Source organism: Elgaria multicarinata, chromosome 4, assembly GCF_023053635.1.
Source record: "Elgaria multicarinata webbii isolate HBS135686 ecotype San Diego chromosome 4, rElgMul1.1.pri, whole genome shotgun sequence".
Lineage (NCBI taxonomy): Eukaryota > Metazoa > Chordata > Lepidosauria > Squamata > Anguidae > Elgaria > Elgaria multicarinata.
Genome location: NC_086174.1, coordinates 123,593,668 through 123,620,474, shown reverse-complemented (window position 1 = coordinate 123,620,474; position 26,807 = coordinate 123,593,668). Strand labels below are relative to the sequence as shown.

The window sequence follows — 26,807 nt, the reverse complement described above, 5'->3', positions numbered from 1 at the left end:
TAAAAACCATCATAAGTTAATGATGTGGAAAATTAATGAAAAATTACTTACAAAGAGCTACCTGTTTTGAAAGTGGCTTTTGGAACTGAAATTCACATTTCCTGAAAAAGTGGCTTTAATCATTAAAATAAAAGATACTGTCTGTGACTTTTAATTTAGTACTCTAAGAAGTACTTAAAACATTCTTTTAAAATACATTGTTAAAATATAACATTGGAATTATGAATTATTTCATTGAGAATCAGAATGGGCTTAGATAATGTGGCCACAGAGATGATTAAATAACATAGCCTGAGAAATCAAAAGGAGCAAGAAAGACACAGAAGTGAAATGATTATTCTATTCTAAAGGATAACAAGTTGAAGCTTGATCCAGAAAAGACAGAAGTGTTTGTGTTGTTGTTGAGGGTATTAGCTTCTCTTGGAGCCGTGCAAAAAGCAGATGAGTGCAAAAGCACTATGAAGGAACTTGGTGATCAACTTGCAGAAGAAGTAGACCAGTCAAGACAGGAAGCAGGGGAGGAGCAAGAGTCAAGGAGGAATCTTCCCAGGAACTTATCGAACAGGAGTTCCAGGCTCAGAGATCATCCTCCCCCTCCCTGTGAACTCAGTTATTATTGGAGGGGGAGGGAGCATTGGAATTGACAGATCCCAGGGTCCACTAGGCTAGCCACTCACACTCTGAAGACCCTTCTTGAAGGTGAGGTCCGGGGGCACTATCCATTTAGTTGATAGGCAACTGTGCTGCTTTGTTAGGCTAATTAAGCTTAGAGAATAGATTTCCACACCCTTCAGGTGTGAAGAACTGTTTACTGAATAAAGCTTTGTGGATTGCATAGCAGACCTCTTTATGGTCTCACATCTCAGTGGGAGGGCTCAGAATCACAACACTGATCTGAATACTGTTCCCTTGAATGTATTCATAACATGGAAAACATTAGCCTTCTTAAGGGATTCCGAATGAACACATGAAGAGGGCAATGGCATCATGCACACTCAAGCCTTGCCTCCTTCATCCCTGCCCCCACAGGAAGGAGCTTCAGACCTTTGCGCATTCAGCATCAAGGCCTGAAGCGTGTTCTCTGTGTATTTTCCACTGAAACTGCTTAGAAGCACCCACATGATCGGCAACCCTGCATTTCCAATAGCATGGAGGCTTCTATGTGCCTTGAGCTGAGCAGACGTAAAAGCCCCCTTCAAACGTTTATATGGAATGCACAAAGGTCTCAAACTCCCTCCACGTGGATGACTATGGGGCTAATGTACGCTGTCCCATTCCCTTTGCTTTACATGTTCATTTGTATGCCAGAAGGGGACTATTCTTAAGTTACTTGCCGCCATCTTTGTTTTCAGCTTCTTCCACATCATTAACACTTGTTGCACCCAAACAGCTCTTTCTAACTCCTGTGTAAAATTTGAAACTATCTTTTCTTAACCATATGCAATTCTGAAGGGAACCACCCCACCCCACCCTGTTTTTATGTTTTTTTTAATATCCTGCAGTGCATATGGTGCTCCATGTACATATGTGACCAAGCCTGCCTTCAGTATGAACTTATTCCTTCTTTCTTGTACTATGCATCCCATTCAATTTTTTAAAAACTGCTACCAGAATTAATTTGATTTTCTGCTTCACATATTTGCCTAGTCCTGATCATTAAGTTCAGCAGCAGCACAGTATGTGTCATTTTTGCCCAATGAACAGCAAAAAAGAGAAGAAAAAAAGATCCAGATCTTTAGTCTTTAGCTATCAGTGAGTTATCAGGCCCTAATGACTGCTTCTCTTCAGAATTCTAGTAAAAATACTGGAACAACTTCACACGTGACCATTTCCCACACAGAGATAATAGAGGAAAAATGTAAAGTGTGGCGTGAGTGTTTATTTTGCTATCAGTACATGAGTCAGGAAGCCAATGTGTCCATAGGCAATAAAACACTTAAAGACGTAAGTGTACTATTGATAGTCACATCCACTTCTGTAATGTGAAAGCTGTTTATTTCCAAGGTCAATGTGCATCCCAGCTGCTTCCAGTTTTTTTAAACTGCACCTATTTAAAATTTTTAAGAGCACCTATCTTTCCTTGATGCATAGATGCATAGATTAATGAAGTCCCACACAAGGCCGGCCCTACCATTAGGCAGAATTAGGCAACTGCCTCTGGCAGCAAATGTAGAAGCAGCAACCCCTCCTCACTACACACACACTGTTCCTCCTAAGCTGCCATTCATCCCCAGAATGGATGGGTCACACAGAAATCGGTGTGACTCACAGCCTGTCCTTGGCTCCCTAAACTAATCTCTGCCTCAGGTGTAGAAAAGACACTAGCCGATCACATGTGTTGAAGTCAGATTCAGCTGCCAGGCTAGTTGATTCTGGTACACGGAATGGGAAGGGTGCACCATCTTGTCTAAAACGTCATGGGCCTGCCTTGGTCCCATGTCACAGTTTTACAATGAGGGGTGACGTTCAGTAGCAAGCCTATTGTTATCGACTCTAATGTGACAAGAAATCTTTAGAAATAGAGGGAAGTATATATTATGTCTATAGACTACCATTGTGGAAAACTCAAGCACTGATGATCAAAGAAAGTATCCAACTGTGTCATTGCTCTAGTGAAAACTAAGTTCCAAACTATGTGCAGCACAAGAATCCAACTAAAGCTGAATTTGCACAAGCGCAGTTGCAGAAGCATTTGCATGACTGTTTGTACAAGCAGTTGCACAAATGATTGTGCAGGCATAATGCGCAAGCATTTATGCCATGGAAAGATTTGGAGGAGGTCCGCTAGCATTGCGAATGACAATGATACTGCCACATGTCTAGAGGTGGACAAATAACCCATGACTTGCATTAAATGGTCTTAGAAATATTGGGAAATGGCTTGGCTTATTTCTGAAACATTCATAGATTGGTTCTGAAGTTTGCTGAGATGTCATGGCTGTTAATACTGTACTCCAACTTCTTTGCAGAACTGAATAAATTTGCTTGGATTTTTTTCCAGCTGTGAAGTACAGTAAGTTGTTCCTTCCTTGTAATTTGCAAATTGGAATCAGATCTTTTCCTCATAAATTAAGATGATGCTCACTTGAGAGCATACTTACCCATCATTGTTGCATAAGTTAATGATTGGAAACATCAGGAAAGCACATCCAGTTCTGTGAGAGTTTTCCCATTGATTCCAGTGAAAAACAGTAATATATCAAAATACTATTAGGCTAAGAATTTCAATAATCAATTTTGAATGTTCATCTCAATTACACATCCAAATCTTTGTTTTCACCTCTCTCTGTCTGTCTGTCTGTCTGTCTGTCTGTCTGTCTGTCTGTCTCTCTCTCTCTCTGCCTTGCAATCATATGTAAAGCTAAGGATTTTGTTATGGGAAGGAACATTTTTTTTAAGAGAAGCAGCGAATTGCATCAAAACACATTTTTGGTCCTCTGTGCATTGGTGATATGGTAGAAGGTGTAGTAACGTGCATGTCCTTTTTTTCTAAACAGTGTTTACGGCTGTCCTTTGGCAAAAAAAAGAAAGACACAAGAAAAACAACCCCAAGAACCTGCACCTAAAAGAAAGCCTTTTGTGGTTAAAGCTGACAACTCTTCAGTAGATGAATGTTATGAAACAGACGGAACTGAGGAAATGGATGACAAGGAAGAGGAGGAGGAGGAAGAGGAGGAGGAAGAAGAGTATTCTGATGATAATGAGGAACAAGGCGATGATGAGGAAGAGGAGGATGAAGTAGAAGATCGGGAAGAGGAAGAGGTTGAAGAAGAGGAGGAGGAAGAGGAGGAGGAAGCAGATGAAGTGGAAGAAGATGAAGAAGAGGAGGAGGAAGAGGAGGAGGAGGAGGAGGAGGAAGAAGAAGAAAGTGGTAATGCACAGTCTTAGTAAAAAGTAAACATCATGTGAATTTTGGGTTAATCTTCCATTGTGTTATGATGAGATTTAGCAGTGCAGCTTTTATTAAGGCTAATAGAAGTCGTTGTACTAAATCTCTCTGCTTCAGTATAACTACCACTCTCACAGTGTTCTCTTAACAATTATTTTCAGATGACTATTTACAAATAGCTCTTCAAATAGTTAGTAGACCAATTTTCAAAATGTGTAGCTTAGAAAGTTGCATGCCAAAAATTCCTGCAGAAATCATGGCTGTATTGATGTTTGCAGTTATCAAAGCCACATGCTCAACGAAATACATGTAGAAGCAAATTGTTATGTCTGCACATATCTGTATTAACAATGTACATGTGTGTTTGCTGTATTTGTCTGCTTCATAGTAGTTGCTTGCTACTCATATAAATGTGGCCACATGTTTGCAGGTTCTCTTGGCAATGCAATACGAACATCTTTCCCTTTTGAAAATATGAACCTACACCTTAGTTTAAACCAGGAACAAATATATACTTTGGTTCTTTGAGACTTGGATGTTGTGTACTTTAGCAGACTTCGTAAAAACTAGATAAGACTGGCAGATTAATATAGGCAACCTATTTAAAAACTTTATATAAATACACATTGTGTGACAAATTACGAGACATTCTCTAAACGTCCATCTAATATAGTGTCATTGCAGTTAAGTCACTAGCATTTTTATTTTTTCAAATACTGTGGACACATAAAATAACTGGTGTTTTTTAAACTGTGGTTTCTAATACTTTAATTTAAAAGTCCCTATAGTAAACCAGATCATAATGTAATGCCATGAAAATGAACATTTATGCAAAAATTAATGAGCTATCTAAAAAGTATTTTGTTCCCATTTCCAGGGAACACGTTTTTGGTTGGGTAGATTCACCTTTCTAACCAATAAAAATATAAGAAAAAAGTTTCAGCACTCCTCAGTCGGATTCCTCTTAGGAGCCAGGTATGAAAGTTGTCTGATTTTTGTTTCAGAATTATCTTAGGTAAGAAGTAGAAGAAGACTCAGAGTATTCTATTAAAATAGACAAGGAAGGTATGCCTCATAAGTTTCCTTCCCTGAATTCTACCAGATTCTCAGAAAAGGATGATAATCAAGCTTGAAAGTTTTGCAAGCGAATGATTTAGGGTCAAAGCAACTTTTTATATCCTGTTAATTTGGATTCTATGAACAGAAGGAAGTTATGTTATCTTTAATCACAACTTAGTTAAGAAGGCTAACTGTAGAAATAATACAATTTGTGGAACATAGCAGACTTCATAATAACTTGGGACTGTGAACACATATCTGTCAGTAAGGTCCATGGAATAAAGTGGAGCTTACTTTTGAGTAAAAAGGCATTGGATTGCACTGCTAGATATGAAAGAAAGAATCTATGCTATCAAAAATGATAAATCTACTACACCAAGCTAACGTAGAATTGACACAAGCTTGGTGTAGTAGATTTATGCTACTGATATATTATGGAACTTGCTACCTTTACTAATTCACTGCTACAATGAAGTGACCTGAATCAATAACCAAGACCTGTTATTGCTTTATGTGTATTTCTTTTGTACACAGTTGGTTCTTATTAGAAAGAGGAAGTAGAGTGTATAATAATAGAGGAGTGCCTGCATTAGTTAATTATAAGCGATAACATTTAGGTTCCTGAATTTTGGCAAAAAAATAATGCATTAAAAGATAGGAACTCAGAGAGGTATTAACAGGAAAACATATTTTTATTACTGTTCTTTTTTTAAAAAAAAACAACACCTCACAGATATACCTAGACAACACAGTTGTTGTTTGTTAGAGCACAATGGTATTGTGAGATGGATAAGTGACACAAACAACCTTTTCTATAAATCAAGGAATGTGACATTTTCATTAGTTTTATAGAAGGTACTGTTTCGGTTAAGGAAATCAAGAGAAATGAAATTATATCTCTGCGATTTTATTTTAAACTGACATTTAAGTCCAAGTCTGGTTTAAGCATCAGTACAGTTATAACTCTCTGGGTCTCTTAATTATGCTTAATATAAGCCCTGTTCAGGTATTCAATAGAATGTGTAAAGGCTTAAAGTGTGTATTGGGATGAGGCCCTGCACACTGGCCCCACCCCCTATAACTCCATGCACACCAGCTCCGCCCCCTTGCCATGTTGATCTAGCAAGGTCTGAAAGGGAGTTCCTGATTGAACTGACAGTTCTACTTGCATACAAGCAACTGCAAACACAGATCCCTTTCAGACCTTGCTGGTTCAACACGGGCAGTCTGACTTGAGGGGAATGGGGATGAGGCACCTGAGACCTGACAGGGTGGGGTTAGCATGCATGGACCCATCTCAGTACACACTGTAAGGCCCTCACCCATTCTCTTGAATACCCGAACAAGGCTCTACTGAAAGCAGGTTGTGGTTTGCAAAGGCTCATTCCAACCACTCATTGGCTATTGGTCTTAATCAAGATTAAGGCTTTTTTTTTTTTACACTGACATTAATCATGTCAATGAACATACATGTAGGGTCAGCATGCTCCCAATTGCTAAATGGCCATGCTGTCTGGGGATGATGAGAGTCGTAGTCCAACACATCTGAAAGGCACCAGGATGGGGACGGTTGCTCTAAACTATAGATAAGAGACTGGGAATGTTACGTCCAAACCAGAACTAAGACACCTTCTTTTCTCCTGTTGATAATACAATAATCTTGAAGTCCCTTAAGGTGAATGATTTAGATCATGTTTTAAAACAACTGCAGCTTGTTGGCAAAAGTTTATTTTGGAAGCACTGTAGCATCAGAGTAGCTATACATATTCCAATAGCTATACATAGTGGAAAATATTACAATCACAGACTGGTTTGGGTTAGAAAATTCCATCAAAAGCGGTTACGACAAAATAAGCAAACTACGGTGCTTTTTTAAACAGGGCATACAAAGAAGCCCTGTTCTGCAGGCTTATTGAAGTTTGTCTTATTTCTGGTTCTGATTGCAGTTCTCCTGCTGCATCTAAGGCTGCTCTAGACTCTAGAGCAGGAATGGGGAATGTGTGGCACTTGCCCTCCAGGTGTTGGACTGCAACTCCTGTCAGCCCTAGCCAAGGGACAACATCTGCAGGGCCACAGATTCCCCGTGTCTGCTCTAGAGTCTAGAGAGGTCTCCTCCCCAAATTTTGGAAACAGCCTTTCAGGGAGCACAGAGGGCCTATTACAGAGAGGGGCCTGAGAAGTTGTGGAGGATATCTGGAAGGTCTGGGCATAGTCCTTTGGAATCCCATCTTATGTCATTTCTTAGGTGTAGATTCAGTCTCTGAGTGGACAGGAATCAGTCTAGTTTCTCTGAATTTTCACCAGTGCATATTAATTTTCATAAGGCTTCATAAGATTTTTGGAGCATAGATCCTGAGGAAAATAAATAGGACATACATTTCAAAGGCACTTAGGCTCTTATGAAAATTCCACTCGTAGTCTTTGATTAAATATACAAAGCATACTAAAGCAACACTCTTACAAATCTCAAAATACCAATTAAAGAGAACCAAAGTCTTTTGGAAGTAGACCTTAGACTCACACCTCAGTAAATAATCATTTGCTATAAGACAGATTCCTAAAATCCCTTTCAACAGTTAAAGAAGTTCTCTGTAGAATACCATTAAGTATATTGAGTCTCTTTGATAGAATGTATATACCTTGTCTTCAAAAAGCTCTGATACCCCCTTGAAAGGCCTTAACTGCTCCATCTCAGTCATTAAAAGAATGACTAATCTTTCCAATTTCCTTCACATCTTCCCCTCTCCAAAACGGGCAAGTGAGCCCCCACCCTGAAGTAGCCTGTCCCCTAAATTCTATGTAACGTGGCAAAATGAGTCATTGTGGGAAAAGGCCTCTTCTAGAATTGCCTTTCTCTATGGTGGTTATTGCTTAATAAGTATTAATGTCCCATTTAATTTACAAGGCCAAAATAGCAGATATTTCTCCTCCTTCTGAGGGGAGATCACATCAGATAGATGGTTCCCAAAGACTGTTTCACAAAGCTTTTCTATTATAGAAAGAAATCTCCGCTGGAGGAGCTCCAGGAATAGATGTTCCAAGGCACCATTTAGCCTATATCATATGAAGACATTCAAGATGGCTTGTGCTCCAGGTACTTCATAATCCCCTCAAGGTCAGGAAGAGTCAGGCTGATTCTAGGACTCCCAAGAGAATGAATATAAATGAAAACCCTAATCTATTTCATACAATAATGCTGTATCAATTTATGTTTACCTAAGTGGGGAGGTGGGTAGATCTTGTTTCGATGTTTAGACGTGTCTTCTTACCTTTATAAATCTTGCATACATTAATATTTTTTCCAATTTACTTTATCATGAGAACATAGGCTTGTTCATTTGTTTTGCAAAAAATAATAGGACTTGTAAAATTGAACGCTTTAGAGCCAACGGTGGATAAGGACAAAAACCAACCTCACATATTTAATGAGACAGAGGACAGATCTTATAAGGTGCAATTTTAAATTCTGGCAAATTATGGGCAACCCATCTTATTAATAGGGCAAATCAAGTAGCGCATGAAAGGACCTTAGTGCAACCACAACATAGTAATGTTTTTCCAGTGACCCAATTTTAATTACATTTAATATAAAATATGGAAATAGAAAATAGGTCACTAATGCTGAATGTTTATTATAGCCTTTTAGTCTTGTTTTCTTATCAGGCACAGCATACAAAATGACACCATTTGGAATTACATTTCTACGAAAGAACTCAAACTTAATCTTTTGTTGTTCTTGTTGTTTTGTTTTTGAATATATGTTTATATTATTATACTTCTCCTTCCCTTCAAACGCATATATTTGTAACTAAAGGCAAGATTTATTGACATTTGTTCAGACACACAAAACTGCCTCCACAAACTGTCCATATGTCTTTTACATAATATGGACAGAACTCCCAAAATAGGGAAATTCCATAAAAATTGTGGACTGATGATTAATCAACTTTCATATTTTGATAGAGCAAAACCAGAACCTACTAAAAATGGTTACACTGTAAGCTTTCCTTTTGCCCCCACAAAATCACTGCCCAGTATAACTTTTGTTTTGTTAATATGTTATGGCAGGAAGAAGCCATGCAGGAATGCACTTATCCTTACAGTAAGCATCTTGAAAGAGACAGCTGACTGTTTTGAATAAATATTGCAACATGTAGATCAAGCACAGACTTTTCTTCTTCTCCTCCTCCTCACACCTCAAGGAATCCATTTTCTTGAGCTAGACCAGCCTTCCTCAACCTGGGGCGCTCCAGATGTGTTGGACTACACATCTGGAGCACCCCAGGTTGAGGAAGGCTGAGCTAGACAATACAGCAATACTCCACAGAGTATTAAAAGGGTAGCATATAGCTTGGCTAGTTAACACTTAATTACCTGTCAAAGGATTTTACAGGGCTTGAATTATACCATTGGAAAGGATGTGAAGCATTTGAAGCCACTGTGCATAGTGGCCTGTGGTTGGTACTGAAAACTAACCTGATACTCCATAAATATAGTCTTTCAATGCCAAAACATGAAACAAAATCAATGCCTTCTCCTGCTTTTCAATCGATCTTTCAAAAGTGCACTTTTAGGAGGCATCGTCTCTCAAAAACAGCAACAGGTGTTTTTTTTTTAGGGTTCTTAGTGCTCCCCAAAGGTGGACAGAGGCACTCTCCCACCCTGGGCTGTCAGGGAGAACGAGGCGAAGGCTAAGGAAATGGCAGTGAAGTCAGGTAGCTGAAGAAATGGCGAAAAAGCCACCCAACCAAGTACCAAGGAGAATCCGCACAAGTACACACCCCACTGAAGCAGTGATGATCTGAGGTACATGGTAGCAGCAGAGGAAAAAATAGTCTTGCCAGCATGTTGAGTTGCTGATGCCTGCCACTTTAATTCCTCTGCAATGCCTCTGGGTCCACCCACAAGCGAGGGTCGCTTGAGCAACCCTCCACTGGGGCCGCAGAGAAAGTATGATGGGCGCAAGCAGCTGTGGCTGTGGGCAAAACCAACTTTTTCCTGTTGCTGCGATGGCACTGACCTGCCTCAAGAAGGGGAGCAGGCCAGTGGGCTTCCACAGGGCTGTGTCCTTGGCAATAGTGCTGGTGCCACTCTATGGCAAAAACCTCATCGCATTCTAGAGAGTTCTTAAAGCTACAGTTTGACTCAGAGGCAGACTTACTCATGAGACAAGACAAGCAGAAAAAAAATGCTCATGTAGTGGGAATGACTAGCTGAGTATGCTTGGGTGTGCATTTTCTCTGATGGTCAGTGGTCTTTTTCTACTATATGTGTATTGCCAAGGTCTACTATATTTGCATTTGGATGATCTGGAGTGAATAATGTGCTATGTAAGAATGATTTTGGTTTGGAGAAACAGGACATTGTAGGAGCTGTTTCTATTAAGTGTGGATATTCTATATATGCACACAATACATTAGGGTCGGTCAAAATCAATCCTTAGAATTCAACAGAATATTCCTTACCTGGATTTGGGGTGGGGGGAGTAATTTCCAAGGAATTAATGCATAACTGGGCTGGTTTGGGCCAAAATGCCTTGTCTGGCCTTTGACAAGTCCTCTTTGCTCTACAGCAGCCTAATGCCTAGAAGAAGCCTCTTCAAAGACCAATATCTTGCACAGGGCCTTTTCGTAGTTTCACAGTTACCTGCAGGAGAAGGTAGTGGAATGAGACTGATCCTCATGAAAAAGGCTACAATGTTTGCAAAAACTGTAAATGTGTCCTCACATGTATAATTCATATAGTGTTGTACTAGGCAGTGGACTGGGATTTCTATGATGCTGCATGATGGCCTGTGTGTCTACTGTAGCCTGCATGGCACAGATTGGATCTATCCAGCTCCTCCTCACCTGACTCTATCATATGACTTTGAGAACCTGTTCTATCCCATTTTATTTTCCATGGGAGCAAAGCATGCACTAATCTGGATGATAGAGGGGACTAATTGTGTTGACAAAACACAGCTGAGCCAACACAATTAGGTGCAGAGGCAGCAGACCCTAATTCCTCCCCACCAAACAGACAACCTGGGAACAAAAGGAGGCTGAGTTTTTCCTTCCCATCCAAATAATGTGGTAGAGGAAACGTCAACAGAACATTAGATGTAACCTCCAATCATGGTGGTAGTTACAATAGCATGCGATAATAGATGCCACTGTTTTTATCTCACACCTGTAAAAGAATGAGTAATAAGGTGTTGCGTTTTCATAGGTTGCCTAGATATGATCTCTTGCGCTTCATCGGGTCTAACATGGAGTGTTTATTGCCAGTTGCGCCATGTAAAAGTAACAAATTTGCTGCAAGTTAGCCAGCTGGATGGTAGGATTATGCTCAAATCTGTGCTTGTGAGAAAAGTTAGGCTGATTTCATGACCTATGAAAATATTATGAATTCAACTATGCAACTAGGGGCCTTTCCAGACATGTTAACAATCTTTTTCCTTCTCTCAGTGTTGACATCCTACTAGTCTTGTCCCAGTACACACAGTGCCATTTCCTATCCTCACACAATCAGTGTGTCTTCGTGTAATCAAAAAGCATTCCTGCTGGAGTTGCCCAGTAGGATTACCCAGCTTCACAAATGTGGGGGGAAATAAAATAAAGTGGCACTTAAAAAGAAGAAGAATCAAAACAGTGTGAGAACAGCACAGGCAATAAAATGTCCCTTTTCACAATAGCTGCCAGTGACAATCTCACCATCACAATCCAAATGTCTTTACAAACAGCAGTAAAGAGCTAGCTGAGATGAAAACACTACCCTCGCTGCCACATTACAATATTGGGAGTTCAGAGCTATGAAAATCTGATTCCCATCTCTATCTCCCCTGCCCAAAAATGGAGTCGCAGACCTCCTGCTGTTGCTCATCCCAGCTTTAACAGGTGAGATGTTATCCAGATCATGCACAACGCCCTTATGATCATTCTCTAATCAAGGAACGCTTTGGAAAGGCCCTAAGAAAGTTTACTGTAAAGGCTTGCTTATATATGCTGATGATCTTTACCTGATCTCTTGTTCATTTTTATTCACATGGGTTTTTTGTTTTACTTGACTTGCATTTATATTATAGCTTCTTACTCCTGCCCTAATCTTAATGACAGATGAATTAAGGTCACCATGCAATAATGTTAAAAGAAATTATCTATACGTTTCATTTGTTTCCTTAGGCATCAGTACTGGGATGTAAGATGTGCACAGGTGCCTCATGGATTCCAGTTAAGAAAGCCTAGAAAGGAGCTACATCAATGAGCCGAGTGCTCTGTCCATTTCCCTCTTCCCTTTAATAAAAAAGCAGGACGAAGGAGTTGACATAACCATAACTTGGCCTTCACTGCATGCTTTGGCAGCAAACGAAAGTAATAAGTTATTTATTCCCACAGCAAGAGAGAAGGTCAGAGATATACATTAGACTTTCATCCCTAATAACACTGTGAATTTCTCAGCCACATTCCAGTTTATCCCTCTAGCTTGGCTTGACGATACAGCACCTCTTATTGTGCTGTACATAAGCAAGTCTACAACATAATCACTAAGGAAAAGGAAGTTGCAGCCTAGCTCATGGGTGCCTGAAGCCATCTCACCCTTGAAAGCTCAGATTTGTGGGATAACACCATAGGAACAGTAAATCATTCGGTATAACAATGTTTTGTTTTGTTTTAATCCTGCTGTGTAAGACTATAGCTTCCTTCACATCAAAATTTCAGAATTGTAAAATAATATTCTGCTGCTTCACTGGGCACTGAATAAACTATATTTGCGAGTTTGATTCATTAGAAGCAAACTGTGCTCAGTACCAGTAACTAGCAGAGTTCAAAGTCAAGGACAATATACTAGTAAACCCATTCCATTTGGTTTTGCACCACTATGCAAAGTAGAAGGAGTGGGGCAGGTTGAACCTATTAGAAACCAATAGGTCCATGAAGGCAGTTCGAAGGGAGAGGAATCTTGAAGGGTGTAAGATTCTCACGTGGGTCAAAGGAAGCTCCTCCCCTTTTTAGTGACCATTTACAGCATTTAGATGTAAGTGCCAGAAAGCCACATCTTTCTTACTATTGCCCTGTAAAATTTCCACAAGAGTTGCAGCTCATTCTTTTGATTTTTCCAAACTAGCTAGATTTGGCCTGTGGGAAGAAAGAAAAATTAATTTGTCCTTCTGGATCTTCCTTATGCAGCATTTCAGCCCATGATTAAAAATGACAGCAAACAAGACATTAAAAAGTTAGATCTTTGAAACAAAAATTACCAGACAGCACATAATGATTCTCAACACATGTTTATTAACCATAGCTGTCATAATATTAGTGGTATCTCCTTTTGCCTTGACTTCTCCACAACATTATGTCTAAATTTTCAGTTACCTGTACCCCCAGCACAGTCAGCGCTGATGTATCTTAAAATATACTTTTGCTTGGAAGAATTAATCCAGATTATAGTTATGAGCATTGTCTGCCAAAGCTCGAATTAGCCAGCCAGACATCTAGCCACTGCATTCAGGGAAAGACAGAACAGCCCATTACAAGCAAAGAAACCATTTTAAGGATACAAAGTGGTAATTAGTTGGAACTATTGGGAAGCTCAGAGAGCTCCAGTTAGCTTTGGTCTTCTTGGTTATTAAAACTGTACTGAATTAATATGCATGCCTCAGCTGCAAACATGTTTATATTAGCTGTGTATAGAGAAGTAGTTGGCATTTTCTGTCATTGTTTTAGAGAGCAAGAGATGTGAAGCTGTTAGATTTGAGGAGATCTGGAACTTTGTTATTAGACTTCCTAAAATCTCTGTGCAGAAACAGCTTGAGGCAGCTTAGCCCCTTGAGCCACTTTTGTCAAGGCATGATGGGAAAGGCAAAAAGTTTCAAAGGTGATGAGAGGCATCAAACACACTGAAATGAAAAAGTGGAGAAAGAAAACAAAAGAGAGGTAGTTGTGATTCTAAAACAGGTTAGGTAGAGTAGTCCCATTAAAGTTTAGGAGGCTATCAGGAAAAAGTTAATGGATTGTTAGTATGGACAGTCAAAATAAAAGGTTAGCACCTTGCCCACACTAGTTTTTCCACCCAAAAGGCCCTTCCCCCTTCATTTTTTTTAAAAAAAAGTGTATTATGGCATTGCTTCCCTATGTCACTTAATTTTTGAAAGTCAGACTTTCAGACCTAGATACTTTCAGATGTAGCCATTAAACACTGATGGAGTAGAACACTCACATTTTTTAAAAAAGGGAAACATGTTAGGTCTTATTTAGATGCATTAGCAACCCTCCCTTCATTCCCACGTTTAGGGAGTTTAGAATCCTGCTTACCTGTTGGTGCAACTGTGAGTCAGCAGCAACAGGGTCTGAAAACTAGAGACGCCCTTGAACAGCACCCAGCATGCACCATTACTTTATTGCAAGGATGGGGAATGTGTGGTCATCCACATAAGTCTCAGACTGCATCTCCAATCTTCTCTTACCATTGGTTATGCTAGCTAGGGTGATTGGGAGTTGCACTCACCAACATCTGAACGACCACTTGCCACCCACCTTGCTTTATTGGCCTCTGCTGGGCAGCGCAGACTATTCCACCAAGCACTGCATTATAACATCTGCAGTACGTGGCTGTATCTTAGGACCATCCTTGCACACACTGCTTCCGGGGTCAGTGTTAGGATCATTGAGCACTTATGGGAGGGGCACTGTTGACCCCTGGTCTCCTGGCCCCACTTTTCCTCCTCCTCCCTGTCATAGGGAGGCACATCTATGGAGGGCATCTTGTCCAAGCACCCCCCCCAAAAAAAGGCTTGGAGCTGGTACTGACTGCTACTGCTATGGAACCAGAGAGAGGAAATAGGGGAGAAATGGACAAGAGGCCCTTCAGCGCAAATTGATTTAGCACTCTTTTCAAGGTCATGGCCCTCATACATGAATTTTACACTGTTTAAATCAAGGTTGTAATCATGTTCATCAGTATAAATTTCCAAGTCGTGCTTTTACATTTGCTTTGGAAAGCTACATTTTAAAAAAAAAAATCATGTGTATTGCATGCACAACTGGGGAATCAGACTAAAAATGTAACATGCAAAGTACAGATGTCTGACTGCTGCATAAAGATTATATGGAGCAAAGCACAGAGTTTAATGCAAATTGGCTGGCTTTGGATTAGTAGAATGGTCTTTTACAAACTACAGAAGACAGCCAGGAATCCTGAGTGCCTGCAATCTCGCCTGCTAAATATTTCGGTTCTCAATATTTCCAAAGTTCCTTATGATACCTTACTCTTGAGCTCTGAATGAATGCGATGTCAATAGAGAACTGTAAGATTTTGTTTTTGTTCATAAAACCAAAAGTGGGAATTAAAGGTTGCTTCATAAAGTGCAGTAGCTGCATGTAGGATGCTAAGAAATACTTCTGCAGAGCAGTGATTCAGTGCAGGGCTCATAATGTATACAAGTGTGTTGCCACGTATTCATATTGCCACCACACATCTCTGGCTGTGCTGGTAGTAGTGTGGAGGGAGATGACTCTTGATGAGATAGGACTGGGCTTCGTAGTGAAATGCTTACATATGGTATTCCCATCAACCCTCACTCTCAGCAATGAAACTCGGATATTACGCTGATATATGGGTATTTTAAATCACTTATAGAAATTAGGCATGATACGGCCCGAATTTGGAACATATAGTGATCTATTTATTATGCATTGTCTTCATGTATACTATTTTAATTGTTTGATCACCCTGGTTTTATGAAGATGGGTGCTGTAGAAGTACTTTAAATAAATAAGCAAATTGCCACCACATAAAACTGTTTTTCTCAGTAACTTACATGAAGAGCTATTGAAATGTATGATATGCCTCATATTGTCCCTGTTCAGATGACATGCTGAGCCATGGTGGCTAAGCATTTTGAACTAAACATTATGGCTTAGTGCGTCATGTGACCCATGACTTAGTAAGTCATGTGAACCATTTCTAAAAATGGTGGCTTCATAACAATGGTTTAAACACACCGACTAACCATTTGCTGCAAAAGGGTTAGTGGCCTAACCGTGGCTTAGCATGTTGTCTGAACAGGCTCATAGTGAGGCTTCAGAGGTATGGAGACAGAATAATGATAGAACCCTCTGGCCATAATGGGAAAGTTGGAGCGCCTGGTTTTAAAGGAGTACCTAGATATGGGAGACATGATAGCACTCTACAATACTTAAAAGGTTGTCACAGAGGAGGAGTGAGTAGAAAAGAGATGCAAAAAAGCAGTTTGAGGAACATATCACTAACAACATCAAGACCAAAAATAAAGAACTTTAAATATATCAGAAGATGAAAATCAGCTAGGAAGGCTGTTAGATTGTTGAATGACAATGGAGTTAAAGAAGTACTCAAGGAGAAAGGAGATTGCATAGAAGCTAAATGAATTCTTTTCATCTGTGCCTGACCTGATGTTTTCGGGAATGGAGTCTGAGAAACTGAGGCAAATACTGGTGGCAAAAGATTAAGTTCTCATCCTTATTGACAAATTTAAAGTTAATAAATCACCAAGCCCAGATGATATCTATCCTAGGCCATAGCTAGACCTAAGGTTCATCCCCGGATCGTCCAGGGGTCAAACCTGTTCATCTAAGTGACAGCCTGGATGATCCCAGGATAAACATTAGGTCTAGCTGTAGCCCTAGAGTTCTTAAAGAACTCAGATGTGAAATTGTTGATGTTCTAACAAAATTAGGTAATGTGTTCCTAAGATTATCCTCTGTACCAGAAGACTAGGGAATGGCAAGAGTAATGCCAATTTTTTAAAAGGAGTGGGGGGAATATGGGAAATTATAGGCCTTTTAGCGTAATATCTACTCCAGGTAAATTGGTTGAAACTATTATTAAATATAAAATTGGTAAGCAAAAAAGGGCAAGCCCTGCTGAAAAAATAATCAACATGGCTTTCGCAAATGTAAGTCATGTCTCGTTAACCTTTTAGAGTTCTTTCAGAGTGTCAATAAACATGTGGCCAAGGGTGATCTGGTAGACATTGTTTACATTGGCTTCCAAATAGCTTTTGACAAACTCATAGGAACATAGACAGCTGCCTTATACTGAGTCAGACCAATGGTCCATTTAGCCCAGGACTGTCAATACTGACTTGCAGCGCCCCCCCCCCCCCCCAGGGTTTCAGGCAGGAGTTTTTCCTGGGAATCAAACCTGGGACCTTCTGCAAAACAGATGCTCCATCACTGAGCCACCCCCCCTCACAAGGTTCCTCACCAAAGTCTCCTGAACAAACTTAGCAGTCATGGAATGAAGAAGAGGTCCTCATATGGATCAGAACTGAAAGCAGAGAGTAGGAATAAATGGTAACTTCTTTCAATGGCGAGATATAAACAGTGGAATCCCACAGGGATCTGTATTTGGTCCAATGCTTTTCAACTTGTTCATAAATGATCAGGAAATGGGAGCAAGCAGTGAGGTGGCCAAGTTTGCTGATGACATCAAATTAATTAGGGTGGTTAAAACAAAAAAAGGAATTGCTAAGAGCTCCAAAAGGATCTCATCAAAATGGGAGAATGGGCATCAAAACTACAACAGTAGTTCAGTGTAAGTAAGTGTAAAGTGATGCACACTGGGGGAGGAAATCCCAACTCCGCATATATGTTGATGTGACCTGAGCTAGCAGCGACTGACCAAAAAAGAGATCTTGGGGCTGTAGCAGACTGCATGATGAAAATGTTGAGCCAGTGTGCGACTCCTATGAAAAAGGGAAATTCCAATACAGGCATAATTAGAAAACGAATCAAAAATAAAACTGCCAAGACCATGCTCCCCTTATACAAATCTATGGTGTGATCACACTTGGAATACTGTGTACAGTTCTGGTCACCACACCTAAAAAAGGGTATTGTAAAGTTTGAAAAAGTACAGAAGAGAGCAGTTAAAATGGTCAAGGGACCGGATCAAATCCCTTATGAGGAAAGGTTAGAACATCTGGGACTGTTTAGCTTAGAGATAAGGTGTGTGAAGGCAGACATGATAGAGGTTTAGAGAAATGGGATACGGAGGCTAGGGATGTTGGAGAAATGCATTTGGGGGCTGGAGCTCAACAAGCTTCCATTGGTTTGGTCCCCTGGACTTTGGTCTGTTTTCTTTTACATAGCCCGACTTGGCCTGCAGGGAGTCAGGCCAGTTAGCGGGTTTGACACGTTTTTAAATTTGTCCAAATTATGGCTGATTTTTGTGCAAATTTGTAGAAATTGCACAAAGTACAACCACAACTTGACCACATTATGCAAATTGCAGCTGCAAGTTATGCAATTTGCTCAAAGCTCAATACTCACAAAATACGCCAAAAGTTGTTGGAGTTCGGGGAAAACTCACAGCCTGCAAATACAAGCTGACACAGGTACAGTGCAAACCTCTGTCAGGCCCCAAAAGGAACAAATTTCACAAATTTCACATTTTTCTCCCTCTCATAATACTAGACCCTGGGGTCATCCCATGAAGCTGATTGGTGGGAGATTCAAGACAGATAAAAGGAAGGACTTCTTCACACAGCACGTATTTAAACTATGAAATTCACTACCACAAGATGTAGTGATGACCACCAACTTGAATGGCTTTTAAAGTGGATTGGACAAATTCATAGTCCTAATGGCTATATGCCACCTCCAGAATCAGAAGTGGGATGATACTGCCTATGTCCACCAGTTGCTGGTGAAAATGGGCAGGGCTGCTGCTGCTGTTGCACTCAAATCCTGCTGTCTGTTTCCCATGGGCAGCTGGTTGACCACTGTGTGAACAGAATGCTAGACTAGATGGATCTTGGTCTGATCCAGCACAGCGCTTTTTATGTTCTTAATTTGGAAATATAATAAACTTCATTTATTACACACACGCTTTTCTTGAAAGTGTGTGTGTTTGTATGTGGGAGACTACTGTATGTGATGCAGTAGTCTCCTTTTAATTACCTGCTGCCAAAATTGTCTTAATTCATCCACAGCCTGACTGGGGTGGAAAGGTGAAATATTAACTCTGCTTGCATCTCCAGAGCCAGCCCACTGCTATAAGTATTGTTTTGAGGATGAAGGACATCTTCATTTATTTCCATCATATTTGTATATTTACCATTCTAGCCACATACCCAGGAACCTGATTTAAACAGTTTGTGCCATATTACTGATGTTGTGATGATGTGTTTATTGATGCTGAGTTTGCCTATTCCATTTGGGGAAAGCAAGTAACACAAAAACATAAACACATCTGTGGGAAAGGTGTTAGAAAATCTACCAATAAACCAATACATAATTAGAAGCTATTATCATACCTGCTTTTAAAAAGAGGACCATATTTCACAAAGTGTGCTGCCTGCAAGTTGTCTTACTGTGCATCACAGAATAGATAAGACGGTGGTGAAACAATACCCACAATTCACCTGAATTTCAAAAAGCATCTCATTCAGGATTAATAAATTGATTTTAGGAAATCAGGAAGCATAGTGCAACAGCAAAACACAAATGGATAAAGAAAACAAATTCAAGTGGGGTGAATTAGTTCTGTCGGCAAGTAAGTAGGTCAAATGCTGTCGCACAAAGAAATTGGAAGTAATGAGGATAGAGCCAAGTATTACCATTTCAGAATGAACAAAGTAGGTTGAAGAGTGAGCAAAAATATTATGCTGCACTTACAATGTGTGAATCATCAACAGGGGGGAAAAGTCTAACATGCAGTTTCTTTTGGAGGAATGAATTCAGCGGGCACAGTCAAAAGAAATGTGGGTACTCTTGAATTGTGTTATGTAACTGTGAGTTTGAGAGTGCATTCCTATGCATACTTGCTTGGAAGGAAGCACTATTGAATTCAGTAGGGCCTCTGAGTAAATATGCATAAGAGTATCGGGCTGTAAGTCCAATGAATTTTAAAAGAATTGAACATGCCTGTTTCTTCTGGATTGCATTTTACCTACTTATACTGACTTGGCTAGTTTAGCCTGCATACTGAGCCTAAACATTGGTTTGAGCATATTAGCCAGTGTTGCAAGCATATAAATACCAATGCCCGGCCTGCAAAACATCACGTTAGGTGATGTTAAATGCATATAGCACTAGGTGCAATATCCTTCCCACTTACGTGTTAGTGGAACAAGTTTTAAGATCAGCTGTTAATTTGCAAATGACTTATGATGGGCTTATAAATAATAAATGCTGTAAGTCTGTGACAACTTGAGTAGGATAATAAGCACCATCAATACAAGATGTTCTAGAGATTGCCACAATCTATGAATGAACAGGCCTTTTAGACTGCTGCTAATCAGTTATTTTAAATTAAACTGAGTTGGCAACTTATCTAGCACAAAAGACCTCAATAGAAAAATATGATGAGCAAATTACTAAAAGCTAATTCACATATTATAATTTTCATGTCAAAGTTTCAGCGCACCTAAGGGACCTGTGTTCATATATTTTAAACTTGCTGAACCCAGAAAGTAGAAAAACTTTGGGTTACCCCTTAAAAATTACAGACAAGCTTTGGTTGTTCTGGAACTGAAAAATACAGTCTACCCTCTAGACTCTACAGTATACCTGTACAAGCACTGGAAGATGAGAGTAATAATAATGGTTTTTGTTTTTTAATTTATTCATATATAATTCTTCGGGTGACATGCAACCAGTGGATTACATGTTGCTCTAGACTAAGCCAAGAATTTTAACACTTATGGATATTTTGTATAATTTTATAAATTCAAATTATAATATAAAGTATGAATGGATTCAGAAAGGGTAACTTTTGTAAGGTGACTTTTAAAACCTATAATGGAAATGGGATGTGATTCTTTCTTTGTCTGTTAATTTGTCTCATGATGAGTGGGATCTATTGTCGCATAGTACATGCAGTTGGGGGGAAGAAAATATTTTTTCACTTTGAAGAAGTATGAAAAGGAAGAAGATTTTGCAGACTTTCAATACCTCAGCTGCATCTTTAAATGCAGGAAAAAAGACCTTGTCTAGCACGACAGCTACAAATATGAATTCCGCAGTATTTCTATATGTTTTTCTACCACCAGAAGATGACATTCGGCTCTCAAACTGAAAGCTGGCATAGCACATAGTACAACCTCAAAACTAAAAAGAGGCCTAAAGGCTTGTATGTTTAATCCAAACACAGAACATTTCAAATTCTAAGTTACAGTGGTTTCTTGGACTGCGGAGATAATGTGGATCCAGAAAAATAAAAGCCTATATCTTGATGAAATGAAAAAAACTGTTGACCAGTTGTAAACAGTCAGATGTCCAGCACTACTAATGAATGATAAATGACCCAGAAGAACAAAAGGTGACTGTGATTCAATAAAAGTGAAGGAAACCTCTTAGGATACTTCTACTTCTTTAATATTTACTCTACCTTTCAAGCATTCCACTATTCATGTTCAGGATCTGTCGATTACTATGAGAACTATATTAAGGCACCAAGTGATGAAGAAATGTCCCCCCAAAGAAATGATTGTTTCACTGCCCTCCTGGATATGGTTACCTATATAAGGTGTGTGACTTCAGCCACTACACATTTTTAATTTGAACTGCAATCTACCTCCATCTTTAAGATTTGCTGTCAAGTTGTGATAACCGCCCCCCTGCCCCAACACAAGACACAACATAATGTCCCAAACCAAGGTAAGTAAAACTGAGCTAAAATCTCATGCTGTCCAACCAGAAATCTTAACAATGCTTCCCAAAAGTGGCTTATGCTTTTGGTAGTCTCTGAGAGAAGAGATTTCTAAATCAGGGGGGCAGCACTATGGACACATCTCTCTACATGATCTTGACATCTGAACTTGTATTGAGGACGTCAACAAGAAAGGCACTCTTAAGGAGCTACATTTGTCATTGATGACTGATTGGAGATAAAGCTAGTGCTCTGCACTAGCTGTTTACTCTGAGTTCTCGATTATACCACCCTTGTGATACTGTCAGAAGCTGATGCTGGGATCTTCTGGTAAAGAGGATGTTTCTTGTGAGCTCTAGCTTCGAGGATGGTAACTGGTGATTCAACACATTCTGATCCCTTGCAGACCAGAATTGTGGATGCTTCTACCCATGTTGTGCGTGCTGCTCTACATGGCTGAGACGAGGACCAGCACAGATCATGTAGTCCATTCAGCTGCTTTCAAGTGTGAACACGATAGCATCTTTGTCTTTGGATGTCCCCTTCTTTGGAGCTCTCTCTCTCTCTCTCTCTCTCTCTCTCTCTCTCTCTCTCTCTCTCTCTCTCTCTCTCTCTTTCTCTTTCTCCGGAATCTAGATCTAGAGATAAATGAACAATCAAAGGAACTAACAGGAAAACAATGGATTAACAGATACTGCTAGTAGGGTTATTAATTAAAGGAATGTTGAGTTGATTGGCCATCTGCTTTTAACTGAGTAATAGAAAACTTGGTCAAATTTAAATAGCTGTGTGTATGACCAGAACCACAGCAGAGTTTCTTTTTCAGGATACTGAAGGAAGTGTGAGACATTACAATTGAATTTTTAAAAATCTACTAGTGTTTAAAAATGAATACCACCTTTAATATTTTCTTTGTTGTTACAGTCATGCCAAGGAACCAAAATAGTGATGGACAAACTCCCCTCAGCGTTATTTGGTATTGGACACAGCAAACCAAGCTATTTTTCTTCAAAAAATAGGAAATAAATCATTTTTTTAGTCCAGTTCCAAAATGTAGTCCCCATCACACACCTAATGAGATAATCAGGAGCAGAACAGAGTTAAAACATTTCCCCAAATTCCTTATCAGCTCCTGAAGACTGTCTCTCTATTCTCTTCTATTCCGATATACAGAGTAGCAATTGGAAGTCTCTCTACAAAACCTAGATTCCTTCCTCTCATCTCAGAGCCTTGAGTGTTACAACACAGCATCAGACACAAGGGATAGTGGAATATGTAGATCTCCAAGCTGCCAAAGGGTAAAAACAGACATTGCTTTAAATATGTGTCTAGCAGTTATGTCTTTTCATTCTATTTTTTTTACTAAAGTTCGGCCCTCAAACCAGAGCTTAAAAGCCCCCTACCCCAATCTAGATCTGGCCCCTGTGCCTACTCTAAAGTAAAAATGGGGAAGTGAAGGAAGAGACACATTGTTTTAACTGTTTTGTTTTTACTGCTTTTAAATTAAATACTGGTTTTATCTTGATTAACGGTTTAACTTGTTTTTAGCTGTGTATATTTATGGTTTTATATTGTATAATTTTACCTGTATGCCACCCTGAGATCCTAGTGATATAGGGTGGGATACAAATGTTACAAATAAATAAATAAATAAATAAATAAATAAGAGACAAGCCACAGCTGCAAGGCGTATTTAAAGTAATGCTTGTTTTGGCCCTGGGTCTTTAGTATGGAATTGGGAATCCTGTCCCTTTGCAACTGGGACATGAAATGCAAATGTACTGTTAGGGTTGCATAGGAGGTGCAGAAGTTAATGAAGAAGTGGTACATTTGTTTGAAAATAAGGATATATGGCTTTCATTTATGAAGTAGTAAAGCAGCAGTTTCTGCAGCCGAAACTCTCCCCACGGCCTGAGTTCGATCCCAGCGGAAGCTGGTTTCAGGCAGCCGGCTCGGGTCGACTCAGCCTTCCATCCTCCCGAGGTCGGTAAAATGAATACCCAGTTAGCTGGGGGAAAGGTAATAACGGCCGGGGAAAGCAATGGCAAACCACCCTGCTATAAGGCCTGCCAAGAAAACGTCAGCGAAAGCTGGCGTCCCTCCAAGAGTCAGTAATGACTCAGTGCTTGCACGAGAGGTTCCTTTCCTTTCCTTATTAACAAAATGGTTAAACGTGTAGCAAGGGCTGAAAGTTGCTGGGTGCTGTATGCTACAAAGAATTTACAATCCCAAATTATAATTATTGCTCTTAAATTCAATTGTTCGTGATCGGTTAACCTGGCTAATAAGGCACATATCTTTACAGTCATTGCAACAGAGCAGCTTTTGTGTGAATATTTTGTACGGGTATTTGGAAGGCCTTACCTTGAATAAGGCTATGGTAACTAGAAGCAGAGTGCTCACTTCAATGCAGGAGAGACCCCACAAGGCCTCTCCTTAGCTATAATTGACCAGGGAATCATGGGGCTTTTAGTCAGAAAATACGTCTGCTTTGGCTTGCATCATCAACATTGACCCTGTTCAGAGGACACGCTAAGCCACAGTGGTTAAGCATATTGAGCTAAATATTATGGCTTAGCATGTCATGTGAACCATTCCTAACCATGGTGGCTATATAACCAGTTTAAATACACTCACTAACCATTTACTGCAAAAGGTTTAGCAGCCAAACCATAGCTTAGCATGTTGTCTGAACAGGCCCATTGTATAACAGTGTATTAGGGCAGACTTCTAAACAAAATGCCACAGGTTTCGATGTACATTATGAAATAAACGAACGGTACTTTAAGGGCTGTTTGAGGTATAGCCCAGTGCAGGGGTAGGCAACCTTTTGAACCTGTGGGCACGTCTGGAAATTTGGGGAACTTTCCTGGGACACAACAATAAAATGGCTGCCATGGGTGGACATGGCTAGTCACAAAGGACAAGTAGCCTTCCCAGAAGCATTCATGGGAAATTAAGATGCCAGCAGCATGAGGATTCCACTTCACTTTAAAGGGTTCCAAGATGGCCAGTAAGAAAATAAAAATATATATTTAAAATAAAATTTGGAAAGAGTGGGGTGTCTTGGTGGGCATCAAGAAAAGTATCGGGGGAACATTGGTGCCTACTCTGGGCCTAGAGCAAGTCTCACATTTCTTGTATATGTCTATAACAACTCATCTGTTGCAGTTCTTGGAAATTATTACCTTATCGAAGTCAAAATATTTGTGGGCTTTTGCTGTAAAAAAAGGTTTGATAAGGCTTTTAGAATTCTTAAGGGGATGCAAAAACCTGTTGCTTGCGGTTTGGTCCATGCAGGGCTATGAACAGACTTTTGTTATATTCTGCAGTACTTCTCACATTAAATCAGAGGTATATTGGTGAAGTTGAAACTAGTTTTCCAGCCTATTGGAGCCAACCAGCTATGACGCATGACCCACCAGCATGTGACTGTCTAGGAGAGCAGTAGTCTTGTGTGGTGGTGCCTTCTATTTCCAAGGTCAGGCAAAATATAAACAGCAACAGACGTTGAGGTGTAAGGAGACAAGTGGTGGGACAGAGGAGAAGCACTTTGTGGTACAGAGACAGAGTTAAGAAAGTAACAGGGATGGGGATCTAGAAAGAGTCATGGAGCAGGGAAAAGGGTGACAGGGATAAGGTACAGCAAATGCAGAGAGGGAGCCCAATGTGGTGGACAGAGGAAAAGAGGGTTAACAGAGATGGGTGCCGAGAGATTGACATGGTGCATGTGTGCAGGAGAAGTAGGAGATAAGAGATGGGGCAGATAAATAGGATGATGCTAAGAGGGGTGGGGAAGAGTGCAATGGGGTGCAGTTAATTAAGACATGAGGGTAGGAGAAATGTATGAGTTGAGGAAAGAAGAAAAGGGGTGTAACTAATGCTTGTGCAAAGACTGAGGCCCCGTTCTGAAGACTCCTTAAACCACGGCTTTAACCACAGTGAATAAGGTTTTTGTGCTTTTTTGCCTTATTCACCATGGTTGAAGCCATGGTTTAAGGTGTCTTCTGAACAGGACTGTCATGAAGTGCAGAGACAAGAGTGCTATGGGATGGGGAGAGGAATAAAAAGAGAGATATTATAGGATGGAGTTCAAAGAGACAGGTGGCGGTATGTAGTAAAGTGTGCAGAGAGAAAAAGGAGGCTAACAGAAAATGGGTTAAAATGTGGCACATATTTCCCCGCTCTTAACTTAATGGTGTGGCTCTCTTGAGTAACAAACAGCTCTCAAAGTCTTTTGAGTTGTGCACCCTTGCTCTACAATGAGGTGGCCAAGACAAAGGTGAAAGAAGGAATAAGTGCTTTGCTAAAGGAGTACAAGAATGGGTTTGGGGAATATAATATGGCTGCAGGCAACAGTATGTGTTTGAGGAAAGGCTTTGAGGAAGAAGTGGGTTTTGAGGAAGGAATCTACAGAGAAGAAAGTGTTGGCTTGACAAGATAAACGGAGGGTTGTCCTTAGCATATGGAACAGCATGGGGAAAGGCACAAAAGGCAAGGCAGGTAGAGAGGATCAAAGACCCTGATAGCAGATCAGTTTGCATAGAACAGAGAAAGCAGGAATGGGGATAAAGGGAGATGAGAGAATCATCAGACCAGAGAAGTGGAGAGCCTTAAAAGTAAGGATCAGGAAGAGCTTGAACTTCATGAAAGTGACATGAAGATACAGCAGACATTTAAGGAGAGGCGTGATAGGATTGCATCACCCAAAGAAGAAGCTGATTTTAACAGAAGCATTTCAAATTGAGTCGAGAGAGGTGGCAGGATATTGAGCAAGAAGGATGTGGTTTGGTAGGGGAAGGAGATGATCTGGGATGCTTAGGTGAAGCTTTTAATATTGAAGTAAGACAGGGTACATGGCAGCAGTACTTCCAATAGTTTTGAAATGACTATAACATAACCACATGTTTACAGGATTGTAGAATGTGTGTGTGTGTACTTAAAATATGTCGTTTCATATTGGCGATCAAACAATGATAGAAAAACAAAATTGCCAAATGTAGTTTGGCTGTGACACTGCTATTGTACTTCCCATTGTATGAAACAGAAAGACGGTGATTTAGGGCACAATAATATGCATGTTTAGATGGGGGGAAATCCTACAACTCACAGCATGCCATCCTGGCTGTGGAATACTGGGAATTGTAGGACCTTGTCTGTCTAAACATTCATAAGATTGTATACTTGTTGGAAGGTACTTCTCTGTCATGTGATATTTCTGTTTAAAAGAAGAAATTCCATAGGT

General features: G+C 40.0%; 1 protein-coding gene across 2 annotated transcripts in view; it reads left to right on the top strand.

Moving 5' to 3' along the window:
• The window catches only part of MYT1L (myelin transcription factor 1 like), a 385,911-nt gene that overhangs the window by 271,345 nt on the left and 87,759 nt on the right, over nucleotides 1–26,807 (top strand). For both annotated transcript variants that reach the window (XM_063125114.1, XM_063125113.1), the window contains exons 6-7: nucleotides 3,498–3,871; nucleotides 7,947–8,042. In XM_063125114.1, coding sequence (XP_062981184.1) covers nucleotides 3,498–3,871; nucleotides 7,947–8,042 — 470 coding nt within the window. The remainder of the gene's footprint in view (nucleotides 1–3,497; nucleotides 3,872–7,946; nucleotides 8,043–26,807) is intronic.